This window comes from Heteronotia binoei, chromosome 21, assembly GCF_032191835.1.
Source record: "Heteronotia binoei isolate CCM8104 ecotype False Entrance Well chromosome 21, APGP_CSIRO_Hbin_v1, whole genome shotgun sequence".
NCBI lineage: Eukaryota > Metazoa > Chordata > Lepidosauria > Squamata > Gekkonidae > Heteronotia > Heteronotia binoei.
In genome coordinates this window covers 54,519,893-54,546,704 of record NC_083243.1, presented here as the reverse complement: position 1 = coordinate 54,546,704, position 26,812 = coordinate 54,519,893, and the positions used below count along the sequence as shown (strand labels likewise).

General features: G+C 41.7%; 1 protein-coding gene across 7 annotated transcripts in view; it reads left to right on the top strand.

The window, feature by feature from the left end:
* The window catches only part of MIA2 (MIA SH3 domain ER export factor 2), a 63,473-nt gene that overhangs the window by 16,056 nt on the left and 20,605 nt on the right, over positions 1-26,812 (top strand). For 4 of the 7 annotated variants that reach the window (XM_060263241.1, XM_060263244.1, XM_060263242.1 and 1 more), the window contains exons 7-15: positions 13,657-13,788; positions 15,361-15,382; positions 15,479-15,567; positions 17,168-17,239; positions 18,638-18,748; positions 19,786-19,857; positions 23,030-23,134; positions 24,841-24,963; positions 25,615-25,735. In XM_060263241.1, coding sequence (XP_060119224.1) covers positions 13,657-13,788; positions 15,361-15,382; positions 15,479-15,567; positions 17,168-17,239; positions 18,638-18,748; positions 19,786-19,857; positions 23,030-23,134; positions 24,841-24,963; positions 25,615-25,735 — 847 coding nt within the window. Of the gene's footprint in view, positions 1-3,611; positions 3,748-8,582; positions 8,777-13,656; positions 13,789-15,360; positions 15,383-15,478; positions 15,568-17,167; positions 17,240-18,637; positions 18,749-19,785; positions 19,858-23,029; positions 23,135-24,840; positions 24,964-25,614; positions 25,736-26,812 lie in introns of those variants that run through there. The other 3 variants (XM_060263247.1, XM_060263245.1, XM_060263246.1) reach the window with 3 other exon arrangements.

The following is a 26,812-nucleotide window of genomic DNA, read 5'->3' as shown; positions in this document are numbered from 1 at the left end:
GGCTTATTTTGTTTGGTGGTATTTAGTCCCAGGAAAGTGCCTTCAGAACTCCACTGTAAAATGCAGCTCTTATAGCAGAATATCTTCATTCAGTTGCTGTTCTCTGCGGTGCTCTGTTGTCATTTTTTTTTTTTGGCTTGTCTTGTAGCAAGTTGTCCCTGGGTATAATTCTGGCCTTTCCAATAATCTTTCTCACCATATCAGGAGGATATTGTAGATGGAATGCTCGCTGTAGTGAGTATCTCTGTTTGAGAGGTCGGAGCAGATGCAACTATAACGAAAGGCTTAGCTATACACAATGGATTGTTTTATGTGGTTGGGGTGGTAGATGGAAGTATGTAGATATGTTTGCCAATCTGTCAGTTTCCAGTATAATGTGGTGCTTGTGTATCCCTCATGTATCTGTACTGTGGTGGCCAGGAAGTTTGTTTATTGCGTACAGCAATTCATAGTTAGATTGATGGTGAGGTGGAAGTTGTGGAAAGCCAGGTGAAATCTCTTGATGTCATAAATGAATCTCAAATGAAGGAGAGGTGCCAATGGGTAGAAGTTCAAAAAATTCTGTTCCAGATCTGCCATGAAATTGTTGGCATACTGTGGAGCTATGCAGGTGCCCATGGCTGTGCCATTGATTTGGAGATATAAATTCTTACCAAACCTGAAGTAGTTTTGAGTGAGAACAATCATGCAGAATTCAGTGGCAAGATCTACTGTGGTGTTATCAGGGATTATTTTACTAATAGTTTGTAGTCCATCTTTATGTGGGATTTTGGTATACAGAATCTCAACATCCATGGTGGCTAGCATGCTGTTTTCTGGCAGATGGTTGATGGACTGAAATTTTCTCAAGAAGTCTAGTATCACAGACATTGCTGGGGGTATTAATAATGTATGGTCCACAGGATGGTGTCCCCATATCCTGGTACTCCTATGGTGATGGTGCCTATGCTCTAGACAATGGGACATCTAGGGTTGCCAGGTTTATGTATCTTTGGCAGGAGGAAGAAGATGCCCAGTTGAAGTTCTCAAGCTGTATCCATATAAATTTGTTCCTGTATGTGTGCTGGTACTTTCTTCATGATTTTGTTGTATTCATTACTCACTACTCATTAATCACTACTCAACAGTGATTGCCAGAGCATGAGTTAGGCTCTGTCACTGAGCTGATGAATGCTCGAGATCTTCCAGAACGACAATCTCCAGTCGACAGAAATCTGTCCCCCTGGACAAATTCAATTGAATTTACTTTCTAATAAGGTGTGTTTATAAGTGCACATTTACAAATATATCAGTATTTAGATAACTAAAACTGGCTTAGGACACTGGAGTGGGGGAACAAACTGAAATCCTAAAAAAACACCTAGCAAAAGTTGGGAATTAATGAGACAGAATTGCTAAGCAAGGAGCAGCCCAATCCTGACTTCCATGGTGGCCAGCCGTGGCGTAACTAAGGCGCCACTCGCCGACTCCCTAAGGGCTTTGGCATGCTCAGGCATTGGGGCAGGGGGAGAGAAGAAGCGTAGGTCACTGCATGTCAGACCATCGCCATGGCAACTCCACTGGAGTGCAGGTGAGGCGGATGCAGCAGGAGGGAAGGGCCAGCCCAGGTCTCCTGGATTGGCCAGTGCTGGCACAGGTGCCATAGCAGATGACAGTTGGGGGTGGGAAGAGGCAACCCCGGAGAGGCTGATCACCTTTCCCACCCTGCCCCCTGACAGAGAACTGAGCCAGTCATGGGCAGACAGTCAAAGGCAAAGGAGAGAAGTCCCACCAACATGGGGAGGAGACATGAGTTAGGCTGGGTGTGCACACGTGAGAGAGAGAAGCTGGGCTTGCTGCTGAGGTGGGGGTGGAGGGAGAGGGAAGGGGAAGTGCGGACCTGCAGGATTGGCCACTCCTGTGGCTGTGCTCACCCACTGTCAGAGACTCATGTCAATGGCAAGCAGGCAAGGGGAATCATGTGCCTTCCCCACGAGCCATAAACAAATAGGGAAAACATAGTGCAAGAGTCTGCAATCAGAGAAACCAGGCAAAATGTGTGTATTGGAATGAGTAGACAGAGTCTCGGTGTTAACCGGTTTTGGGCATAGCCCTGAACCTCAAAACAATTTACCAGGCAGAGACATGTTGCTCAAAGCCAAAGGAGTTTATTTCACTTCTGCAGTAGTGGAGAGAGAGGCATCACAGCTGGAAGCAATCTCTCTGCCGTTTCCGCCCAAGCTGTTGTCTTTTAAACATTCCCCGACGTTCAGCCCCTCTCTATCCCTGTGACCAATAGGTCATCGGCGCAGGGAGTACAATCTGAACTACTCACGGCCGCAAGACAACACTTTTCCCCTTATATGGAAGTAATATACACAGATACGTATTACTTCATTACCTTATCTCTCCTGAGTGAGTCAAATTTCACTAATTGGTTAACTCTGAGGTTTTTCTCCTTGTGGAACCCACCAGTTGGTGGGGCCCCCTCACAATCTGCCTAGTAATAAGATACGCATGCTCAAAAGCATCCTAAAGCGTCCTGTCTCAGCACCCCTCCCCTCCCTTCGCATTCCTGCACTTTTCACCTAACGGTTTCTAAGGCATTCCCTATCTTTGGCCCAAAACCCCCACGCTCACAAATAAGCAAGCCAGCATACAAGAGTTCCAATATATAAGAATAATATGGGTAACAGTTCCGCAGGGCCTGCAAGACCGCCCTTTTTAGACAAGCTTATAACGATATCGACTGCTGAGTTGCTAGGAACAAAGAACTGCCATCTTTAATATTACCTTAACTGGCAGAACCAGCGCCAAAACAGTTTTATTGCTGCCAGATATATATATAATATAACTAAATTATGTATTTTAACTTAACTAACTGGTTTTTATATGTTTAATTTTAATTGTTAAATTTAATGTTTTATCATTTATGTTAATGTATGAATTGTTGTGAGCCGCCCTGAGCCGCCTAGGCGGGGAGGGCGGGGTAGAAATAAAATCTATTATTATTATTATTATTATTATTAGTCGGCTCCCAAAGGGGAGCAGCAACAAACTTTGTTTTCAGGATCCATGGGTCTCTATGGGATATGCCTGCATTCTCGTTGCCGTAACTTTGCACTTCTCGCAGGGGGTGTTCTCAAGCTGGAAGGTGCTAGGGAGCCGACTAATGGTGGCCACCCCCTCTTATGCCGGAGTAGTGGCGTGCGTAGTCTGAGGCCAGTGGGGAGGGAGTTAGAATGGCCTAATTCGCATTTCCACCAGCATAGTGCTTAGTTTGCTCCCAAACCACTTTCAGCCCACCCCCTTTAAGATTGTGCTGTAAATTATATGCATTCTCATTCAATCTCAGGCTTGTATTTCAGCCACTACTGCTTGTAAATCTGACATGATCATGTTTTCAGCTGAGCCATAGCACTGCTGGCATGTTTTACTTTACTTTAGCAAGAAAGCAAGTGGCATCTGAGCCTGTGTTTAGCAATAACTTTTCATATACCTGCTGTGTGTAATTAAATCTTGTGTATCACAAGGCAGAGGGTGTAGGACTACTGTAAGAAAAGCCACCCGTCATTAACCTTCCTTTTGCCCCTCCCCCAAATTGCATAAACATCAGAATAGGATCTCTAGTACATTGGAAACATGCCTCTCAAGATCGGGAACTTTCATAAAGAAAGTAGAGCTATTTCAATGCTTCTCTAGCTTTTCTAAAAGTAGTATTTTGTGATTGCAATTCTTGGTCTACAAATGGAGCCAGCAGAGGAAGAGGTAAGTATTTGTTCTAAAACTAAGTAAACTGACAAGTGGCAGATATTTTTCTGTATGCATAGAGACATTTCACTAAATGCTAGTTTACTGCTGGAACGTTGTCTGTTGTTGATCTGATTTGTAGTTTTTCTTTTGGGTTATGAACAGTATTACTTGAAATGGATGACAAGTGAGCTGAATTTCACTTTGAGAAAAGGGACAACTGTTTCCATGCTGAGTTATAAATAGCCTCTTCCAACTGAAAATATCCTATGCCAACTAAAGTGAATTATCTATCGAGCTCCTTAAATTGTATTCTCTACTCTCTCTCTCTCCCCATTTCTATTTTAAAATGTCAGCCATAAGGATCATTTTACAAAGTAAGCTGTTCTCTAAAGAGTCTACCTTGTCTTTCTTGTTTTCTCTTGCCTCCAACGCTCTCACTTAATTGATTCTTCCTCCAGGCACAATCTTGTTTTTTCCCTCCTACTGCCAATACTTTTACCCTTGTACACAAGCTAAGGAGAACAGATGATAAATAATGTCATCCTTAACATTTGAGTATCCCTAACATAACATTGGGTTGTATTTTGGACCCTATGAATAGCAAAAGAACCTGGACCTTCTTTATGACTTCTCAGTGCTTTACTTTGAAAGCAATAGGCGCTGGGGCCCAGGTGTGCAAACGTATAATCTTGAAACTGTTTTCTGGTATTCCCTAGTATTCAAGACTGACTGTGAGTGCCAAATCTGCTGATTCAGTTTTTATTGTTCTTTGTCTTGGGTTTTTAATCTAATCCGTAATCCAAACCAGGCCTGCTGCTTAATATAATTTTATATTTGGAACTGCTAATCCTCCACTGTTTTCACATCTTACAATATTTTAAAGTTTATTCTTGGTTTCTTACCTTCCAAATAAATTTGTTTATCTGTCTCTGCCACTCCTTCAATAGTCTTTCTTCTGCATGTATAGGTAGCATTTGAAATAATAAATTTAGTTTGGCACTACATTCATTTTGTTTGCAGAGATTCTTCCCAGCCATTACATTTTTAATTTTGTTCATCTAGATAGGTCTCCCTGTATCATTTCCCAAATTTGCTGTTAATTATTTTTGAAAATATTACAATTTTGCTCAATCACATTTATACCCAAATATTTGATGGGGTCATTGTTTACTGTGCGTTTTGTATTCTTTATGATATCTTGGCCACTCTGTGACACAAAATGTTGGACTAGATGTGCTGTTGGCCTGATCCAGCATGGCTTCTCTTCTTGTGGTGTTAAAATTTTATTATAATTTCTTTTTTCTATTGATTTTGTATCCTGAATATGATCCAAATTCTTCTATATGTTCCATTACATACTGTAATAATTTTGGGGGATCAGTGACTATTAGAACTACGTCATCATAGTAGGTTTTCTTTTTAAACTCTGTATCATCCACTTTATTCCTTTTAACCGTTGTATCTTGTCTGATCCTTGTATCTAAAGGCTCTAATGTTAGGATAAATAGTAGAGGTGACAAAGGACATCCCTAGAATGTTCCTTTTTCTATGAAGATTGTTTCTATTAAGTTCCCGTTTATTAAAATCTTTGCTTGTTGCTTCAAATATATACCATGAATCCAGTTCTAGAATTCAGGGCCACAGTTCAAATTTTGAAGTACATTCAATTAAAAGGCCATATTAAATTGTCAAATGCTTTCTTTGCATCCAGAGTATCCAGAAGAGCATACTTCTTCCCCAGTACATCACTTCCTTCCCCAAAAGAGCCAATCTGGCTTTTCTCTACCACACTGAAGCAGGAGGTACTTCAGAAGAACCCAGGCGATCATCTCCTTTGTGACTGCAGGGAGTAGGACTGCCAACTTTCAGGTGGGACCTGAAGTTCTTCCAGAATTATAGCTAATCTCTAGACTACAGAGATGTGGTACCCTGAAGGAAATGGCAGCTTCAGAGGGTGGACTCTATAGAGTTATATCCCTGCTGAGCCCTCCCCAAACTCTGCTGTGCCCACAAATCTCCAGGAATTAGGCTTGGCAACCCTAGCAAAGTGTACTTATTCAGAAGCAGCTGCCTCCATCTTGGACCCTCCCAGCATGCTGGGATCAGTACCCAGAGGCAGCCCTTTTTGGGGGCCTAATTCCAAAAGCACCTATAAACTCATCACAACTGGGGACCCCCGGCAAAGTAATATGCACATTTTCTGTTATGTTGTTCTAGCATTATCCTGGAATTTTTTTCTGATGCTGCATATTTTTATATTTTACATGTGGGGGTACATCATCTCACAGTGCATCATTTGTTACAGTGATTGCTTTGTGGAATGTGGCTACATGAATGTTGCAGGCACTCAAAATCTGAGAAGGCAGGGCACCACTCTCACAATCCAAAGGAAGGAAGCACTTAATACCTCATATTGGGAAACTGTTTCAAACACATCCACTGGCCCATGGTGCAAGGGCAACTCTTGTTTCCCCTCAGTCCTAGGCAGTTTTAGGGATTTTCCTTATTGTATTAATTGGAAGCTGAACATACACACTGCTTGTGAGAAAGCACACGTTAGTCACCATAGTAAATGGAAAGGAGAGGGTGAACAGGGATTGGGTCCTAAGGAGTATTCAGTGGTTGGGAAGCAGTAGTGCTTTTCTTGAGCAGGAATGCATAGGAACACAGTTGGCTTGGTGTCAGGGGGTGTGGCCTAATATGCAAATGAATTCCTGCTGAGCTTTTTCTAAAAAAAGCACTGTGCAAAACAATGGTAATGTCAGAGGTGTGGCCTAATATGCAAATGCATTCCTGTTGGGCTTTTTCTACAAAAAACAGGCCCTGAGTAGGATTAATAAAACCAAGAAAACTATGCGTGATTACAGACCCAGAAAGGGGCAGAGGGGCAGCATTTGCTCTGTCCTTGATTCCGAGAATGGAGCACATGCTGCCACAACGCCCTCGCTTTCTCCTTCCCAGGTCAGTGTGCGCAGACCCCAGAAGGAGAAACAGGCAGAGGCCAGCGTCGTGACATTTGCTCTGTCCTCAGCTCCGAGGAAGGAACACACGATGCCCCCGCTTTCTCCTTCCTGAGTCTGTGGGCACAGACCTGGGAGGAGAAAAGCTTGGGTGGTGCTGTTTATTGCTTCCCCCACCCTCCCTCTGGGGGCGCCCAATTTGGTGTCCCCCAACGGCTCCGTCCCTGGGAACAGTTCTCAGCTGAGATAACTGTGGTAGCTTTCAGAACAGGGAGCTTATAAGGTAGTACTTAGTGCTCCCATCTTCTCTTTGCTCTGAGAAATGAAAAACCCTCTGAAGTACGTCTGCGTAGCCTAGGCTCTTCCTCAGCGCCACAGCCAATGACTGGCCTTAGTACTGGTGGCAGGGCCGGTTTATTAATAACACTCAGAAGACAAGAGCTAGCCTAGTTCACTCCTTCTAGAGAACACAGGTCTTATTGCCCAATTCTAACTAGAGTTGCCAATCTCCAGGTGGGGGCAGGGGATCCCCTGGTTTGGAGGTCCTCCCCCCGCTTCAGGGTCATCAGAAAGTGGGGGGAGGGAAATGTCATGCCCACCCTTCATCCTCCAGGAGAAAAGTTTTTGCGTGCACAGCATGATGACGTCACCTAAAGGTGACATCATCTGCCAGGCACTCAACGCTTCCCTTCCCCAGCGTCCTCAGGGGGAAGGGAAGTGCTGCTCCTTCACAGCTCTGAGGGATTGGAGGTGCTCCTCCAATCCCTCAGAGCTGAGAAAGAACACTCAACATTTTGCTTCCCCAGCAGCCTCTGAGGACACTGGGAAAGGGAAGTGCTGCTCTTTCTTGGCTCTGAGGGATCAGGGGAGCTCCTCCAATTCCTCAGAGCAGAGAAAAAATGAGCTGGAGGCTCAGGGACAGCACGAGCCCCCCCCCCCCCCACTCCTGCTGGGAGCTGGCACCCTAGGCAATTGCCTAGTTTGCCTATTCCCACATGCCAGCCCTGTTGGCAACCCTAATTCTAACTAAGCTTATTCAGAAGCAAATTATCTTTGAGGCAGATGAGGTTTCTTGCAAGCACAGTATTAGGTTTTTGATGTGTTTAGAACCTGGTTATTTTGCTGGGAGGAAAGTGTAGATGACTGGGGAAGGCAATGGCAAACCACCCTGTAAAAAGTCTGCCGTGAAAACATCATGATGCACCGTCACCCCAGAGTCAGAAATGATTGGTGTTTGCACAGCGGGTTACCTTTTTTAATTTTTTTGTGAAATACAAGACCAGTGCTCACATGACTTGATAATAAGGCAGGGGTGGCCAACGGTAGCTCTCCAGAAGTTTTTGCCTACAACTCCCATCAGCCCCAGCCAGCATGGTCAATGGCTGGGGCTGATAGTAGTTGTAGGCAACAAACATCTGGAGAGCTACCGTTGGCCAGCTGATATAAGGACTTGTTACACTGGTTGCACGTTCTGTCAGAAACCTGTTGTCACAGTGGTGTAATTATCCTTGGATTCAGCTCAATTCTTATTTAAACCAAGCATTGATTAATAATTTGTCAGAAGTAGAAGCAGAGTCCAGAGTTTCCCTGCGTCAGCGAGGTCTTTAGTCTCAGCTTCTGTTCAATTGCAAAACTGAAAGTTCGTACAGCCCTCCTTCTTCCAGTGCACTGACACAGGCTCGTTTCCATCCAATTTTGCCATCTCTGTGTCTCTCATTCCCTCCTTTTGTGGTATCGAACGCAAGAGTCCAGGCTTACACACGAAACACAGTCAGACCATCTCTTCTCGGCGCTGCTATGGCCTTTCCTTTCACTCCTCCTCTCTTTGTCTCGGTGGTTTCCTCCTGTCCCCCTCTCCAAGGCAGCCCGTGGTGCATCCTGTTCGTCCGGGACAGGAAGAGACCGTGTGGGCGGTGCTACCGGCTGCTGCTGAGCCGAGCTGCAGTAAGATGGCTGCTACAAACGTAGCTGTTGCCGGGAGCAGCCCGGAGGACGCTGTGGAGGTGGTCGCTGCGGGATTTTGGCCGGCCTGGAGGGAGAGTGCCCAGCGCTATTGTGGGCTGGTCTTGGACAGCGCTCGGAGCGTGAGTGGAAGGGGGTAGGGTATCTAATGTAGGCGAGGAGCGATGATCGGCCACTGCCATCCGAGTGCTCCTTGGCTTTGCTGCCGCCTCCTTCCCCAGTGGGTCTTTTCTAACACGAAATGCGCCGGAGCCTGCCTCGAAGGCCCCTCGTAAGAGCTTCCCAGTTGTAGCTGTTTGGGGTGGCTGGGGATACTTAGTCGTAAGGCGACTGTGCTCTGCACATCCTCAGTGGCAATGGCAAGTCGTTATCTTGCTTCACGTGTTCCGAGGTGTTGAAACCAGTTTCAGGGGCCTACCTGTGGCCTCTTTCTTGCGGCCTTGTAATATTAATGAAATGCCCGTAGACTTAGAGGATGAAATCTCCCAGATGTACCTTGCTTTGGATGGTGTTGCTTCTAGGATGCAACCACGAATCCGGGATTTTTTTTCTTGACAAGATTCCTGTACCTTTAACAGTTGCCACAGGCAGAAGTTAAGCCGGCGAAGCTTTCTTCATTGCTGTACTTTCGTATTATGAGTTGTTGAATTTCTCATGTTGTTAAAGCCATAGGAGATTAGGAGATTCAGCAATTTATAGGATGAAAATGCCAAGAGGAATATAAAAAGGCAATGGCTCTAAAACTGAAGGCATTTGGCTATCTTGGAGTAGCTGCTATGTTTGAGTTCCTGATATACTTAGACAGTATCTTGTACATGTCTGCCTCACTGTGACTTACCTTAATCATTTATTTAATAGGCTTATATTCTGCCTTTTCCCGTAAACGGGCTCAAAGTTGTCCTCTTGCATCAGGCACCACAGTTACTTATTTCTTCAAGCACAGTACTTTTCAGTGGAGGTAGTTTATACATTTTTTTGCCAGATATTGTAATATAAGCATGGGAGCTGGCCCATTGTGTGGAGGCTCAGGTTCCACCCTCCATCCCAACACAACCACCCTGCCCCACACTGAGAGTTCTCTGGCAGTTCACTCAGCCTAACCTGCCTTTATTATGAGGACAGATGGGGTGAGGATTGCAGTGGGCTTTTACATAGACCAATGCTGTAGAAGTTGTTACTTCTAGTAATAAAAGACTGGAATGTCTGTAAAGATAACAAGATGTATGTGAGATAGATCCAGGTGGACAGCCTTGTTGGTCTGATGCAGTAGAACAAAGTAGGAGTCAAGTAGCATTTTTAAGACCAACAAAGTTTATTCAGAATGTAAGCTTTCGCATGTATTCATACTTCTTCAGATGAGGGAATGGGGTACAGTGAGCAGAACTTATGTATAGCTGTGGGTAGTGGTTAAGAAAATAAAATGATACAAAGTTAGGATCCAATGGCAAAATAGTGTAATAAACAAATTGATATGCAGCATTTGTGTGGGAAACCAATAAAAGGTAATAGAAGTTGCCTGTTAATTGCTCTTGCTTCTAGTCTAGATAAAACAAAAGGACATGTATTTCCTAGTGATGTTCTTGTCCACCTAATTTACTTTTTAACATGTAACATACATTATAAAATCATTCTGTACATTATAAACATCATTCTAGTTTGCCATTAGAAAAAAGAATACATTAAAATATAGTGAAAATGGGTTAAGTATATGTAATGAGATGAACAGCCAATATCCCTTATTTAAATATGTCAATACAAAAAACAATTCAGGTACACTATTCTAAATACTGTGTATATACAGCTATACTCAGTGAGAATGGGTTTAGCATAAGTATGAGATAACCCCCCCCCCCAATATCCCTGTTCATTCCTGGGCTGCAACCTGAAGCTCTCTAAAATTTATTTCTTTATTAATGATTACATTAATGATTACATTACATTAAGCTGCAACGCCACTGAGGATGTTCTCCGCAGCCGAGAACGAAACGTCTGGAAGAAAAACTTTCTCCAGTAGAACACGGCACTTGAGCCCAAAAGATTCTACAAACCCTAATGATGTTACCAGCCATGAAAACCTGAAATCTTTGATTACATTAAACTTATAACGTACCCTCCCGTGCATTGCAGGCTCAGGGCAGATCACAACAATTAAAATTTAAATGATCTCCCAGCACTATTTTATATAGTTTTCAAACTGTTAAATAGACTCACATAAAACTAATGCAGCATAAATATTACCAGTAAACCTGAATGCCAGTGGGGGTAGCAAAACAGATGAGGCCTTGCTAATCCTCACTCATAGGCCTGGTGGAACATCTCTGTCTTGCAGGCCCTGTGAAATTGTTTCAGGACCTGGGCTTGTCTAGACAGAGAGTTCCACCAGGTTGGAGCCAGAACCATAAAATGCCCTGCCTCTAATTGTGGGTAGCCAGATGCCTTTTGGGCTGGGGATCACTAGCAAGTTGTCATTGGATGAATGCAGTGCTTTTTGGGCGATGTACCAGGAGAGGTGGGCCCACAGATATGCTGATCCCAGACTGTTTAGGACCTTGAAGGTTTACACTAAAACCTTGAATCTGATCCAGTATTCAATAAGGACTACATTGCGGCATTGAAAAAAAATGATGTACTGCTTGTGTCAGAGCATTAAGAATATTAAAACGTCATTTTTGTAAGGTATTACATTATAATTGATTTTTGCAATTACGGTGTATCTTTTCCATGAGTGTTTTCAAAATAAGGATCTGTGTCTTGCAACAAGGGTCAGGTGGCAAGCCTAGCACCAGAGCCTGGTTGTACATACAGTTACTAATACGTTTGCTCTCCCTCCATCCCCATATCCATCTGCGATGTGCTGTCTCTCCAATGACCCTATCTGCTACGATTATCCATTTGTGATTTTTTTGGAATTCTAGAAGTAGTAACAGAATGCCTGTATACATATGTTCTTTTCAGAAAAAGTGGTTTTGTTCTCTCATTGTGGAATTTTGGTTCTTTGTAAGAAAGATTGATGAGATGTAAGATACAGAAGGCTGAGAACTACTGCATTAGATGGTAATCTATGCAACCCTGGCATTTTCACATTATTTCATCATCACAAGGTCCTCTCCACATTTGATTTATTTATGTTATCACTTTTTAACAATTTGAGGTGGTTTTTAGTCTTGTGAAGTTTCCATTGTATAATGGTATATCAGTAAGAGAATCTTAGATTTGATAGGAGAGAGTGTGTGCATAAATAATTTTTAAAAAGATTTCCACTTAAAAACTTTTCTGTGGCTTCAAAATCTCTGGAAATTTTGCATCTATACTCAAGGGTTTTAACACTGGTGCATCAGCCTGTCCAGAACTTGTTTAGGGCAGGATTAGATTCTTGAAGGAATGTTCACAAGACTGAACATCACACAAAAATAATCTTTGAGGAGTCTGTGGGGTTTGGAAACACACTGAGTGGTGGCTTCATCATGTGAAAAATGGTGATTTGAATCTGCCTTAAATCTTTGCATAATCTTTCTGGTGAGGGTTAAAGGTTTTGCATATCTTAATAGTTCCAGGTGTGAAGAAGTACCAAGGAAGCTGGAAAAGAGTGCTGCCTAGAACACAAGTGAAGCATAACAACAACTCAGCTGTTGGACCAGTAATTATTTACTGTGTTCAGTTTGTGGAAGACAAGCACAGTATAGAATGATAATCTATATTGCATTGTGCAAGTGGCAGTGAAGGTTCTGATGCTAGCTGAGATTGGTGTGAGGTCATGGAATGTTCATGAAAATTCCAACTTCAGAGGAAACAAAAGGTTAGGAATGGGAGACCTGTCAGTTTAAAACCCTACATATTGCAATAGGTAGTTCTGTGCAACCACAGAAACAGGGCAGCTGAGGATCTGAGAGGCTCCCAGGATGTAGAGAAATAAGAGACACTGATCACAGAGATAAGAGAACTAATTAAGGAAGGTGAAGGAAAGGGAAGGGGATGGAAAAGGGGAGCAATATGGCTTGAAGAAACAGCATTTTAGATCATGAGGGCTGAAGAAAGTGTGACAAAATAGCAGGCTGGAAAAAAATTGAGGAAACAATGGTGGGTACAAAAAGGCAATGAAAAGTAGAACTGAGCCAGAAATCACACTTCTTATAGAGATAAGATTGAAAGATAGGGAAGATTCAGAGAGCTAGGAACTGGGGAATCCAGAGGGGTTTGATTGATAGCACTGCTGTATCTCTAAAAATTGCGTGAGAGTTCTGCCTACCATTGTTGGCTTCTGTTAGTGTAGCATTGTAGTGTAGTAGGGGAGATCTGAAAAGTTAATGAGGGCCAGAATCAATGTGGAAGGGAGATTAGAGTCGGATCTTATACTTGCACCTTTTGAATTTTGTTATTTCTGATGGCAGCTGGAGGTGGATAGACAGCATAACCTTATACATGCTTACATTGGGAGCAACGTTGATTTATGTGAGGTTTACTTTCAAGAAAGTTTACTATGGGCTTGAGACTACTTAGCACACACTTAGGATCAAGCCTCATTGCTTACAGTGAGATTTATTTCTGAGTAAATATGTGAAGTCAAACTATATGTCATGTTTCAGAGGAATTTATGAGTATGTTTAGTATTAAGACTATACAATTTGTCCTGTGTTGTACAGTAATTGTTAAGTAAATAAAATCTGAAAACCAAATATAGGACTTGTGATAACCATCTATCTCTTCTCAAAAAGAGTAAATAAATGCAAACTCTTTGGTTGAATTATTAAACTGTAGAATGCTAACAGTTGGTAGTCAGCACTTCTATATACAATTGTTTATCATGAGACAATAATCCTTTTTCTCCTTTCAGTGTTTCTGTAGTATTTCTAGCATGTAAAGCGTTTTAGCTATTGTATTGTGGAAGAATAATGTAAAGCGTTTTAGCTATTGTATTGTGGAAGAATCCTGAATAGAGATACTGATGTTAAATAAGCCTGTTCACTTTATTGGGAGGGGAAACTTATTTATGTTTTTCTTGAAGGTTGTTGCAGCATTGCCTGAAAATGTGAGACCTGGTCCAAATCTGTATGGATTCCCATGGGAAATGGTGATATGTTGTGCAGTTGCTGCCCTTTTAATTGCCTTTCTGCTGATGTACAGAAGCTATCAGTCAGTAAGTATGCAGTATGACCAATGTAATATTGTACCAGACAGTGTAGGTATGCTTTAAAAATGATTTCCAAGATCCTCATTATAGCATAATTATGCAGCATGATTTTTATGCATTATGTTGACTTGGAAATATGTTCTACTAATATATTCAGTAGGGTTTAGGGCTGCAGAGAGAACAGAGCACATACCCATGGTGGATATAATTATCTTCGATCTCAATATTTAAGAAATGCTATATTTTGACACAGTATTTGAACATTTGCTTTAAAGAGGCTCTGTAGTGTATTACAGTACATATAGGGAACCCATTTCAGTATTTTGGTACTCTGATTAGATTATCAAAATTAATTTTTGTATATTTATTTAAATATGGATAACTTGTACTTGAAATTTTCAAGGAAGCATGGGCTGCACTTTAAAAATCAGTTTAAAGAGCTGCTAGACGATACTTGCTAGCAGAGCTTTTGCTCTTAGCTATCCACCTAAATTCTTTTTCAAACCTACTATGTGTATCTGTGTCTCATGAAGTTTTGATTACCCAGTTAGGACACTCTAACCCTTGCATTACCTCAGCTCTGTTCTTTCCTGCCCCCTTTAAAGATGTTGTTTGCGTTGATATTTCTTTGTACCCTGAAAAACAGAGCCAGCTGTGATTTGTTTGAGATTGTGTATGTGTGTTTCTAATATGAAAGTGATGTAAGGCAAGAAACATCTCTGCCTTTCAGGTAAACGAAGGCTGGCTTTATCTTGCAGCTGTATTTCTTCAAGGTTCCATTTCTTTTGGTGCTTCATAACCAATATTCAATTGATCCTAAATATTTTATCTTGTTCAGCAGTCTTCCTGTTTTATTTTAGTGATAAATTATTCTAGTTCTGACCTAATTGGGAGCTTGTTGTAGAAAAGGCAGGATGTTTAAACATATTGAATGCTTTTCAGAGGAAACTTGCCAGAATACTGTCTTGCAGTCCTGATTAGTTTGAGACAGTAAATTGAGATCTGTTGAGGGAAGTTTCCATAAGTTGGGGATGTAACACAGAATGTCAGAGGTTAAGGGTGTAAATGTCACCAGATAGCAAGGAGTACAGGAAGGATGCACTGGGAGAACTTTTTTGTTTCTGAGTTATTCAGTGTTTGTTCACAAAATGTTTAGAACTTGGAGCAATGTGGATTTAACAGTTGGGAGTAGGTGATGCCATTGCATGTCCCTGAGCAGATTTGTGTGCAGTCACACTTCAGGGATAAATTTTGCACTACTGGCATTAAAGGAAGCCAGGTTCTATTCTTCACTAGGATTATTATTAGCTGCATATTCTGATTAAGGCTCTTGCTTAACAGGGGAATTGACATATCCCTTGAGCATGATTAAAGGGAAGGAGATTGTAGGGAGGAAGTGCATAGTTCTGTGACCTTCAGATCTCTTAGCTATGCTAAGAGCCTGATATTAATCTGCTTCAGGCCTGAGAGTCAACTTTAGTTTGACTTTGGTACTCCAACTTGGTTTAGGATTGAAAACTGAGGTTTAATTATATGTAATGCTGTAAAGAGATTGCATTATTTTCTTTTCTTTTGCAGGTTAGAAGTAGACTTTATATTGGTAAGCTCAACCTTTTTGTCTGTGGGTTTTGTCTAACTTTGGAATTGAGTTGAAACAATATTCTGCCAGTTGTTACAACATTCTTCCTTTTTTTAGGACGAGAGAAGCTACTTGCTAGTAAAGTTGCTGAACTTGTTGAAGACAAATGTAAAGTACTAGAAAAGCTGAGCCTCTGCAAAAAAGAGGTAACCCTGAATGCTGTTTTTCTTTATGCTTAAATGAAAAAAAGTTTCCATTATTGCTTCCTCTTAAGATTTCAGATATTATATAATATCAGCCATTCATTGACTGATCTGTTTCTTCATGTACAATGGAGGGTGTCTTTCCTTATGCCACCTTTATTGCTGGCATAATATCATGCTAGTACATGGATGAGGCTAGCCTTCAAGTGAATATGGAATTAAGACCAAGCCCCACTTATCTACCTGACTTCAGTCATTTTTTTCCTGTGGGCTAGAGTTCTGTTGGTACAAAGGTTATGTTGGCAGAAACCCTGCACTGTAACTAGTGTAATTGTTTTCCTTTACCACCACAAGGAGTTTTAGTAAAGATCCTATGCTGCCCATTTGATATAACTTGAGAATAAACAATTGAATGTAACTTATTTGTGGGGATCTCCAGCCTTGTTGAGCATGTAGGCACTTGTGGCATTTTGAGAAGAGCTGTTCATTGTCATCACAAAATGACTGCTATATGAGGGGTGCAGCTAAGGTTGCCAATAACCTGAAGGAAAAATGTCCCACCCTCTTAACACAGGCTTCATGGAATGTTTTTTATTAGCTGATGTTATTTATGTCCAAGCCATGAAAAACTTCACATGCCTAGCCTCTGATAAAGAAGGGAAGGGATGTTTTTTTCTTCATGTTGTTGGAAACTCTAGTACAGCCAAAAACAGAATGGCTGGCAGGAGAGTTGGGACATATCACAGAATCAGTTTCCAGCTGTGTTGTCTTGTGAAAGAGATAACTGTTTCTGCATGGCTGCTCCCTGAAGATGCAAAGGGGAGTGCTTTTCTGAAACACTTCCTGCTCCATTAAAGTAGAGGAAAGCTGGGCTGGCCCTTTACTTTGGGGAAGACATGCTCTGGAGAAGAACATTGATAGAGTCTTAGGTTGCTTACAGCAGAAGGGAATATGGGAAGGCCCAGCCATATGTATTAAGGATTGAGAATGGAAAGTCTCAGAGATGTGAAACAAAAGAATAAAAGAAAAGGCTCTGATGAAGAGTATCAATTGATATAAATGCACAATAGATAGCATCACAAGCTCATTCTGTCATAGTAGACAAAAAAAAGCCAGAAAAGCTACATTCCTGTTAACTTCCTTGGTGGAATGAGGCATTTATTTTGCTGACTGAGTATCTTCAAACTCATTCAGCCAACAAATAGTAATAAAAATTGGCAGCTTGGGGTAGCAGTTACTGTAGGGTAGGGTCCTGTTTTGATGGCTAAGCTTAAACTCAGCAACATGCTGAATAGTGGTATTGTGATTTCCAGATGCTACAGTGGGTGAGGATGTTTAGATTATTCACTTCAGTTGTGTAACACTTCATGCCAAAAAAAAAAAAGTCCCGCCAGCATAAAGCTTTGCCCGTCAGATGGTGTAGTTAAAAACATTCTCTTTTGCTAATAATTTGCTCACTTTGTTCAGCTTAGTTTTTAAATACTCTTTGTAAAAGTGGTGAAATAATTGGAAGTTGGGGTCATAGAACAAGTGGAAGTCCATGTCCACGGAGTTTCTTCATTCCTTTCTTGTAATTCTGATATATGGATTCTTTTTCTTTTAGTATGAAGAGTTAGAAAACTCCGTGAAAGATGCTGGCCTTCTAAGTGAATCAACCAATGCATCAAACTTTAAGGTAACAATTCTATGGATGTAAAAGCAATTTTTGTATAATTGTATAAAGTACATTTTTATAAAATAGAGGAAAAGTAACAATCCCCTATATAGATTCTTTCAGTTCTACAGTTCCATAGCTGAATGGACGACATACTTACTAGGGATGTGCACACACACACATACACACACAAATTTTTTTTTTCGGGTTTGAGTATATTGAACTCCGAAAATATTGTCATTTCTTGATATTCCTGAATCTCAGTATTGGTATGGTATTGGGATTCAGGAAATCATCAGAACTGCTGAATTTTTGGGTTCCATTATACCCCATGAGGACCATTACAGTCAATGGTTCTCATAGGGTATAGTGGATAATCGACCTAAGGGGTATCTGGGTCTCTAGGGGATGGGCTATTTTTGGAGGTGGAGGCACCAGATTTGCAGCATAGATGCTGGTGCTTCTCCTCAACCCCTTCCCCCAAGTTTCTAAAAGATTGTACCAGGTGAGTTCAATCACCGTGGAGTCGTGTGGCTTGGAGAAAGCAGGCATTTAGAAGGACACCCCTTTATACTGGGGTGGTCAAACTTGCTTAACTTAAGAGCCTCATAGAAGAAACATGAACGTTAGATGTTTGGGAGCCTCAGGACAGACAAAGTTCCAAGGAAAACATGGAATGGATCTTCCATTTAGGTCTCTGGGCTCTATCTATCTGGGCAGAGACCTTAATGGAAAATCCACGCCACATTTTCTTGGAAGCTTTGCTTCCTGCTGCAGCCAGCAAAGATGAGGCAGAAAGAGCAGGGAACTTCGGCAGCCTCGGAGCTTCAAAGGGCGAAAACTGGAGGGGAGGAGGGGGAAGAAAAGAGCTCCATGGGCCTGATTAAGCCCAGGGCATGTTTGTTCTGGTTCGCGGGCTCGACATTTGACACCCCTGATTTAAGGCTTTAAAGGTAACAACTAGTAGTTTGAATGGTTCTCAGAAGTGCATAGATAGGCAGTGTTAGTAATGAGGGAGATGTAACCCCGGGCAGTTTGTACTTGTTTGACCAGGTGAGTTCATTTCTTGCACAGAAGACTACTCAGTGAATAACAGTTACAGGTAATTGCAACCCTACGTTTTTTATTGCAAACCTGAGCAGTTTGTACTTGTTTGACCAGGTGAGTTCATTTCTTGCACAGAAGACTACTCAATGAATAATGGTTACAGGTAATTGCAACCCTGTGTTTTTAGGGCAGACTTGATAACATAATTTACAATTTGATATAAAATATACATCCTAATTCAGCTTTCTCTCTGTAGTTCACTGTTCCTGCAATATTTTAAATGAATTTGTTCATTGATTGCTGTAGTAGTCTGGATTGCACTTTGCAGTGATAAATGTCCATACATAACCTTCTAAAACTTGCATCCTTTAGACAGCGTGTGAACAGCTGAGCAGCTTAAACTCTGTTCTCAAGAAGGAAATAGATTGTTTAGAAAAAGAACTTGAAGAAGAGAAGTCTAAACGGTCACAGCAAGATGACTTGGTATGTTTTTGCCAGCCAGTGTGATCTAAAATACAAACATTAATATAGAATAATTTTTCTTTGTACTATTTTACTTTTTTACAAAGTTCCCTGCTCCCCTAACCTTTGTTTTTAGTGGATAAGACCTAGTTATTACCAGTCAGTTACTCTCACATAATATTTTTATCAAAAACACACTGTACATCTTTTCCAAAGACAGTGATATTTAACTTATGTGTTACTTACTTGTAGTCTCTCAGTTATCCAGCTCATTGAATTTAATCACTTGTGGGTAATAGAGGAAGTTTTTCATGAAAGAAGCATCAGTTCTTGATATTTAACTATTTGGGTATGGCTTTCTTATGTCCAGCAGATAGTACTATTGATATCAGTCTTCATAATAAACTGTTTTGATAGTCTTTTGGGCTAGAAGCCACCCTAGCACAGAAGCTGCTTTTTCTGGGCATTGTATGATATTCAGTTTTTCTGTTATAGTCTTATTACATGAACTAGATAAATTATTTTGTTTCGTGTAATCTACTATTATCTACAGATAACATTATTTTAAGTTTCAGATTTAATGCCAGTATCCAAGCCCTAGATTCAACAGAATGCTGGCCAAATTCCAGTCTAAGGGCAGTACTGACCACATATCAGATCCCACAGATTTGATATAAAAATTGTATCAGTGTCTGATCTACAGTTTCATTAATCCTATGGACCCAGATTTCTGCTTCATACAATAGATGACAACACTTTAGCAATGAAAGCTGTAATTACAGCTGGAAGGTATTCTCTACCTTTTCAATAGAAATACAGTTATTTAAAGGAAAATAAATTGAAAAGCAAGACAAAGAAGAGTCAAGAACATGACCTGCCCTGCTCATAGGTTGCATGAATGGGACAGGTCATGTTCTTGACTCCTCTTTGCATTGCTTTTTGTTTTATTTTCCTTTAAATAGTTGTGTTTTTATAGGAAATAATAGTGTGCAATTATTTTGATAGGTCGTGTCAGCGAACATTTGAGGGATAGTCATATAACTTAATTTTTTTTCTAGATGGCTGAAATACAGAGAAGAATGGAGTCCTTAGAAAGTGAAGCAAAATCTATCTATCAGCAAATAGCTGAAGTAAGTCAAAATTTAGATCTATATGTAAATTTCATAGAGCTGTTCCATTGTTTCAACATGCAACTTGGACCATACTGTCAAGATTTTTCATTGTTCTAGAATTGTCGCTAGTATAACTAGATGACATCAAATGCTTTATGGCCCACTATGCTCAACTACTTCCCTATAGCTGGCATGTCTGTCGTTGTCATTGTCATTGTTTTATTTTTGTTTGCTTCATTTATACCTTGCCTTTCTCCCTGTTGAGGACCTAAAGTAGGTTATGTTGTTGTCCTCTCTTTTTTAGTTCTTGCAACAACCCTGAGAGGTAGGTTAGGCAGAGACTGTGATTGGCCTAAGGTCATCCAGCGAGCTTCTGTGTCAGAGTGGGCACCTGAATCTGGTTCAAATTCAATTTTTTTAGTACACTGGTATATAGTAGTTTAGATAATTTCAACAATGATCACTGTTCTGTTACATTCACAAGAGCAGGGTTTCCCAAACTTTCCCCCCACTGCCTGGTTATTTTTACACTTTTCCTTCGTGGCCCACTAAAATTTGTGGGTGGAGCCAGGAGACTTTGGGGGTGGAGCTGGGAGACAAGAAATGATGTACAAACAAGTCTAAAACTCTTGCAATATACTTTTTAGGAAAAGTAGGAGATGGTGGAATTTTGCAATGCAATTTTAAAAATAAAAAATCAAGAAGAAGCACAAGGATCACACATCAGAAAACTAAAAGTATAAAATGTTCTCATCCTGGGAAGACATGAAATGGCAGCTTAGGTAAACATGAAATAGCAGGGCATTTCAAATTTCTCCCTCCCCCCCCCCCCCCGGTCTACTCAGATTAGCAATAGGAAGGAAGGAAGGAAGGAGAGAGGGGAAAAGTCTGACAGAAAGAGAGACAGAGAAAAGAAAGGAAGAAGAGAGAGAGGGGGGAAGTCTGACAGAAAGAGCGACAGAGAAAAGGAAGGAAGGAAGAAACTGACCTGAAATGGCAGTGCTGGGAAAACATGAAATGGCAGGGCATCTCCTCACCCCGCCCCCCCCCCCCCCCCCCCGGTCTACTCAGATTAGCAATGAGAAGGAAGGAAGGAGAAAAGACTGACAGAAAGAGAGAGAGAGAGAGAGAGAGAATGGGAAAAGACTGACTGACAGAATGAATGAATGAATGAATGAATGAAAGGGAGGGAGGGAGGGAGGGGGAGAGAAAGAGAAAGGAAATATAAAGGAAGGAAAGGAGAAGGAAGGAGTGAAAGAAAGGAGGGACAAAAGGAAGAAAAAAAGAAGAAAAGAAAAAGGAAAAAAACGGGATGGGAGCAACTCACTTTTTGAAATGCTGACTCTTGCTGCAAGTGCCTCCTTCTCCCTCCCTTCCCCACCGCTGGTATATTTCCGGCATTGTAAAGCTCCCCCTCCCCACCTCCTCGGCGATGAAAACAGAGCTGAGATAATTCAGCGCTGAGGCATGCTGCTGAAATTTTGAAGGGACCGCGCCTGGAAAGGGTGCGTGGCTGATCCCTTTCCCACTGAAGTGTGGGGGAGGGATCAGCCATGCGCCCTTTCCAGGTGTGGTCCCTTCGAAATGCCAGCAGCATGCCTCAGCGCTGAATTATCTCAGCTCCGTTTTCCTCGCCGAGGAGGTGGTCTGGAGGCAGGGGCTTTACAAAGCCAGAAATTTGCCAGCAGTGGGGAAGGGAGGGAGGAGTAGGAAGGGCGCTACGCCACGGGAGGGAGGTGTGTGTGGGGGGGGGGGCGACCAATCGCTTGAACTGTGGGAAATTGGCACTAAGCTCATTCCTCGCTGGGCCAAGCCGGCCGCAGGTTGAACAGACTGCGGCTGAAAAGGGCGCATGGCTCCTCCCTCCCCGGCACTTCATGGATGAGAAGGAAGTGCCAGGGAGGGAGGAGCCATGCGCCCTTTTCAGCCGTGGTCTGTTCGACCTGTGGCCGGCTTGGCCCAGTGCGGAATGAGCTCAGTGCCGATTTCCTGCAGATCGGGCGATCGGTCGGGGGCGGGGAAGGGCTTTGGACAGCATGAAACTGACCAGCCTGCGGTGGGAAAGGGTGGGAGAAGCTGGCATGGAGGTGCACGAACCCGGGGGAGAGAGGTGCGATGCAGGGGAAGGCGGTGGGAGGGGCAGCCAGGGGACTGGAGGCCCCGTGGCCTGGCATTGAGGGCTCCGCAGCCCGGTGCCGGGTCACAACCCTGCCTTTGGGAAATGCCGCACTAGAGCACTACTTGTACATTCTGCCAGTTTCCCTTTTCCTTCTTGGAGGCTTCCCCCTTCCTCTGTCGTTTAAGGCGTTCTGTTTGACAGTTGTTGTAGCACTGCACTGTGAAGTGCAGTGTAGTGCTGTATCATCCAGTCTCATTTGGAAGGGAGAAAAAAAGTCTTTGTATTGTAACCTATTTAGCAGAGCAGTATTTTGGAGGTGTTGCTCTGACTTTGCCTTACTTTTCTAACCCCTAAAAGCTAAGATTAGAAGATAGAATGAATGAGGCATAGGTACAGTGTAATAATAGTGTAATAATAGGTAGGTACAGCTGCCTTGAGTCCAAGGAAATGATGGGTTAAAAATGGTCTAAATAAATACAGTCAGGGTAGTGCTACAGGGACTGCATGCAGTTTTTATCCCTGTAGCCAGTGTGGGCTATCTGGAGGTCATTTTTACTTGGCCAACTTGTCGGTTTCCTGTGCTGCCTACTGGGGAAAAGGGGTGATGGATGAGATGGATTTTTCTTTGTGTGAGATCCAGCAGAGCTGCTTTTTAGTACGTCTCTCACAGTGCAATCCTGTACAGAGTTACTCCAGTCTAAGCCCACTGGTTTCAGTGAAATTGGAGTAACTGCATAAGTCTGCACTGTGAATCTTTCAACCCTACATATACAAAATTGTACTGTATTGGTAAGAGCTGTATTTATGATAAGGTCAATGTCCAAAAACATGGTCAATGATAAGGTTTTATGATAAGGTCAATGTCCAAAAACTTCAAAGCATCCCCACAGAACGAAAACAGCAGACTAACATGACAAGCTGTTGCACATGAAAATTTTTGCCACCATAGATTGGTCTGCTGCCACAGGTTCTCTGTTAGGATGAATATATATATCCAAAGATGGAGAAGTGACTGTGTGTCTTTATGTACACTGACTGTAAAACCAACTTATTTTGTTCTTTACCACTTAGGCTAAAACCACATTAAAAGTATACGATATCAACAGAGAGAGACTGAAGATGTCTGTTCAAGATGCAGTAGAGGAAAACAGCCGTCTTCAAGAAAGTGAAAAGCAGGTATATATCTGTCTTATGGTGTGATTTTGCAGTGTTTTTTCTTTTTTGTGACATTATTTGAAATAACTTACACAGTTACAATTGTTTCTAAAGTCTAAGTACATAATATAATGAAAACCAGATAGAATGGTAATTTCCCCAACTGAAAATGTGGCAGAGTACAGGCTGCTAAAGGTTGGATTTTGCAGTTCAGCACTTCTTCCATGAACAGCTTGATGCTCCAAGTTCCAAAGCTTTTGTTTCTTTCTACCTGTGTAAGTGTTTTCTTTTGACTGGACATGCATAATTACTTTTTATCTTATAAGGTCTCTTCCTCAGACCCCCTCTTTGGGGGCTTTCAGTTGGTTGTATGCTGTTGGAGGCTATTTATCCTTGATGGGTCTGTTTTTTCTCTGGTCTTTCTGTCTGCCTTTCGTTGTCTAATCTGTTATGTGGGTAACAGTGTCAGCATACTATCTCTTAGCTTGTCTTAGCTAAAGACTCAGCTTTTAACATATCTCATTGGTCCTGCAGTGGTCTCCCTCATGTTTTCAGCAGTGTGGCAGATAACCACAGACTTGGTGGCATCCTGCAAATGTTCAGGCTGAGTGCTTTGTTAGCTTGTCTGTGTTGGCTCTTCAGAGCATGCAGTTGGTACTTTTCCTATTAAAGAGAAAGGGGCTTGCCCTAAAGAAGCCCAATTTACTTATGGCAACTACACTTTTCCAGCCTTCTACGCACTTCCATTATTAGTATTGATTCCTTTCCTTTTGATAGCACCTTTTCTATTACAGTTTTTTGCAGTGATGCTTTGGGGGAAAATAATCCCCTTGTTTCTGCAAGGGGCAATCCATAGACAATGAAGAACTTCACCAAAACTGTCATAAATAAGAGATCAACTGCAATTTGGTAGCTTTTAACAAGACTAAAAGAATGTTTTCTTTAGTTCAGGAACACTGCATTGTGAGTAACATTTGTCAGATTTCAACAGAGCAGAAGATATCACAGCATGTATGTAGTAAAAGATTTACAAACTTGGGGGGATTTAAAATTACAGGTAGGGTTGAATGGCAGACTGTTCTCCAATATAAAAATCCAGTGTAAAAGAATGAGTATAGCAAGAAAAAGGCTAGGCTAAAATCCTGCTGATATGCTGGTTTTGTATGTATTTAAATGTGAGGGAGTATAATGTGTGTTTCTCAATGCTTCTGCCTAGCCTAGCAAAACTTCCTTGCTGTAGCTGCTTTGATATTTGATAGAATGTGGAGATGAAACTCCCTTCTGGTGCCTGGCCTTGAAACTCTTGGCCCTGTGATCTCACTTGCACCTGAGTTTGACTCCCATCTCTTATCTTTCTCTGAAGTGGAAAGTTATTAAGTTCCCAGAGAAGGTTCTCTTTTGCTAGATCCAAAATCTGAACCAAGGTTTTTGAAAACAAAATATGAAATGCCAAGAAATGCCTAGAGAGATAGTATCATGACATTTTGTTGATCAAAATAATCTCTGTTATTTGGTTTAAGATAGTTTTAAATGTGTTTTGTAACAAATTGTGTTAGAAGTATAAAAAATTAAAAGGCAGAATATACTGAATAAAATACAAAGTTCCTGAATCTGCCTGTTATTTTTATTGTATTAGTGACCCAGTTTCTGAAGATGTAAAAATTAAACCTATGTTTGGTGATAAAATTGTAAATTAAATACCGATCTTTGTGTATTTTTCTTTCTAGTTGTTACAAGAGGCCAAAGGATGGGATGAGCGATTTAATGAACTAAATGAACAAACAAAAATGTTTGAATCCTCTAAAGCAAATATGGAGGAGTCTCTTAAAAACAAAGAAAGTCAAGTCAAGGTAAAATGCTCTTGTTCAGTAGCAAGTTGCATAATGATTAAAAGGACTAAGACTGTTCAGGTTATTGTGCTGGTTTATCGTGTTTTTCTGCATGCTGATAAGTTGACAGTGTTTTGTCTGATAGGATAAAAGTGCTTAACGGAGTTAACAGTCTTTAGTCGGGCTTAAATAAGGCTACACAGACATGGAAAAAAATAAACATCGGGACAGCATGTTTTCCCACAGTTTAGAAATGGCCAGTGGTTCCCCACAACTGGAAAAAATATATGAATTTTGCACGTGCTGGATTCTAGCACACACCAGAGGAAACTATCCTAATTGCTCCTCACCTTCTGGGATCCTTGGAGGACTATAGATCTCTCCCATAGGAACTGATGAAATACATAGCTTCATTGATTCCTAGGGGAGTCAACTTTACTTCAAAGATTTCAGTGAACACGGCACTTGAGCCCGAAAGATTCTACAAACCCTAACAACTTTACTTCCTCTGAAGGTTTTGTTGTTGTTGTATGGTTGTTTATTTGGGTCAGGGAAGACAACTTTACTCAACAAACTACTCATAGTCAGGTGTTTTATAAGATAATTTAAGACATGGAACTTGCCTTTTGTAGAGCTAAAGTTTCTTTCCTTTTTTTGCTAACTAACGTGCAGTCGCTGACTGAATGCTTGTTGAAGATGAAAGACTGGAGCAGTGCAATAGGGGAACATGATACTGAAGACAACTATTGGGATAATGATATGAAGGAGGAAACAGAAAATGGTGAACATCTAGGTAAAATGGTGTTTTTCTTGGCTGGAAAACTTGGCTGGAGGAGGAAATGGAAAGCAAGGTTGGTAGGGGTAAAGAAGGAAGGGAGAAAAGGTCTATAGCATTGTCATACTGTTGTGTGAGCTTTTGCAGGGAACAACCTCTTCCACTCCAGGTGGAAGAGTAGACTGGTGATATATCAACCTGTCATTTTATAGTATGAAGTTGACCTTTGAGACTTCAACTTGATCGGATGTGTAGCTGACTTGGAGACAGTGAAAGCCAGGTGCTTGATGGAAATTTAGAGATGGAGTTAGAATCCTTGAATCTGTGTGCATTGGCAGGGTTGTCCTGGGCAAACATTTGTGTGACCTGTGGCTCAACAATATAAATTATATTGAAATAAATGAAGTTTCAAATTAGGTAAATTTATTTACTTCATACCCTACCTTTCTTCCCAGTGGGGACTTTATCTGCTTTCATTCTCCTTTCCCACAACAACCCTGTGAGGTAGCTTGGGATTGAGTATAAGTGACTGGCACAAGGTTACCTGGCAAGCTTTCATGGCAGATTGGGGATTCGAACGTGGGTCTCCCAGATCCTAGTCCAACACTGTAACCACTACACCATGCTAGCTGTCATGTGTCTGGCAGTGTTTGTATTCATTTTTCCTAAAGGACCAGTCTTGTCTTTTATTTAAATAATCAATAATAGTGTGGAGGAGAAGGAAATTTCAGTTAGTGAAACTAAGGGGGGAAGAGGTTAAGAGAGCCAGTTTGGTATAGTGGTTAAGTGTGCGGACTCTTACTTAGGAGAACCGGATTTGATTCCCCACTCCTCCACTTGCAGCTGCTGGAATGGCCTTTGGTCTGCCATGGCTATCACAGAAGTTGTCCTTGAAAGGGCAACTGCTGTGCGAGCCCTCTCAGCCTCACCCACCTCACAGGGTGTGGGGGGAGAAGATATAGGAGATTGTAAGCCGCTCTGAGTCTCTGATTCAGAGAGAGGGCTGGGGTATAAATCTGCAGTCTTCTTCTCAACCATTACCACTAGATTTTGTGATTGTGGGCTTTCCACTGGTGGCTCCACTTCTGTGGAATG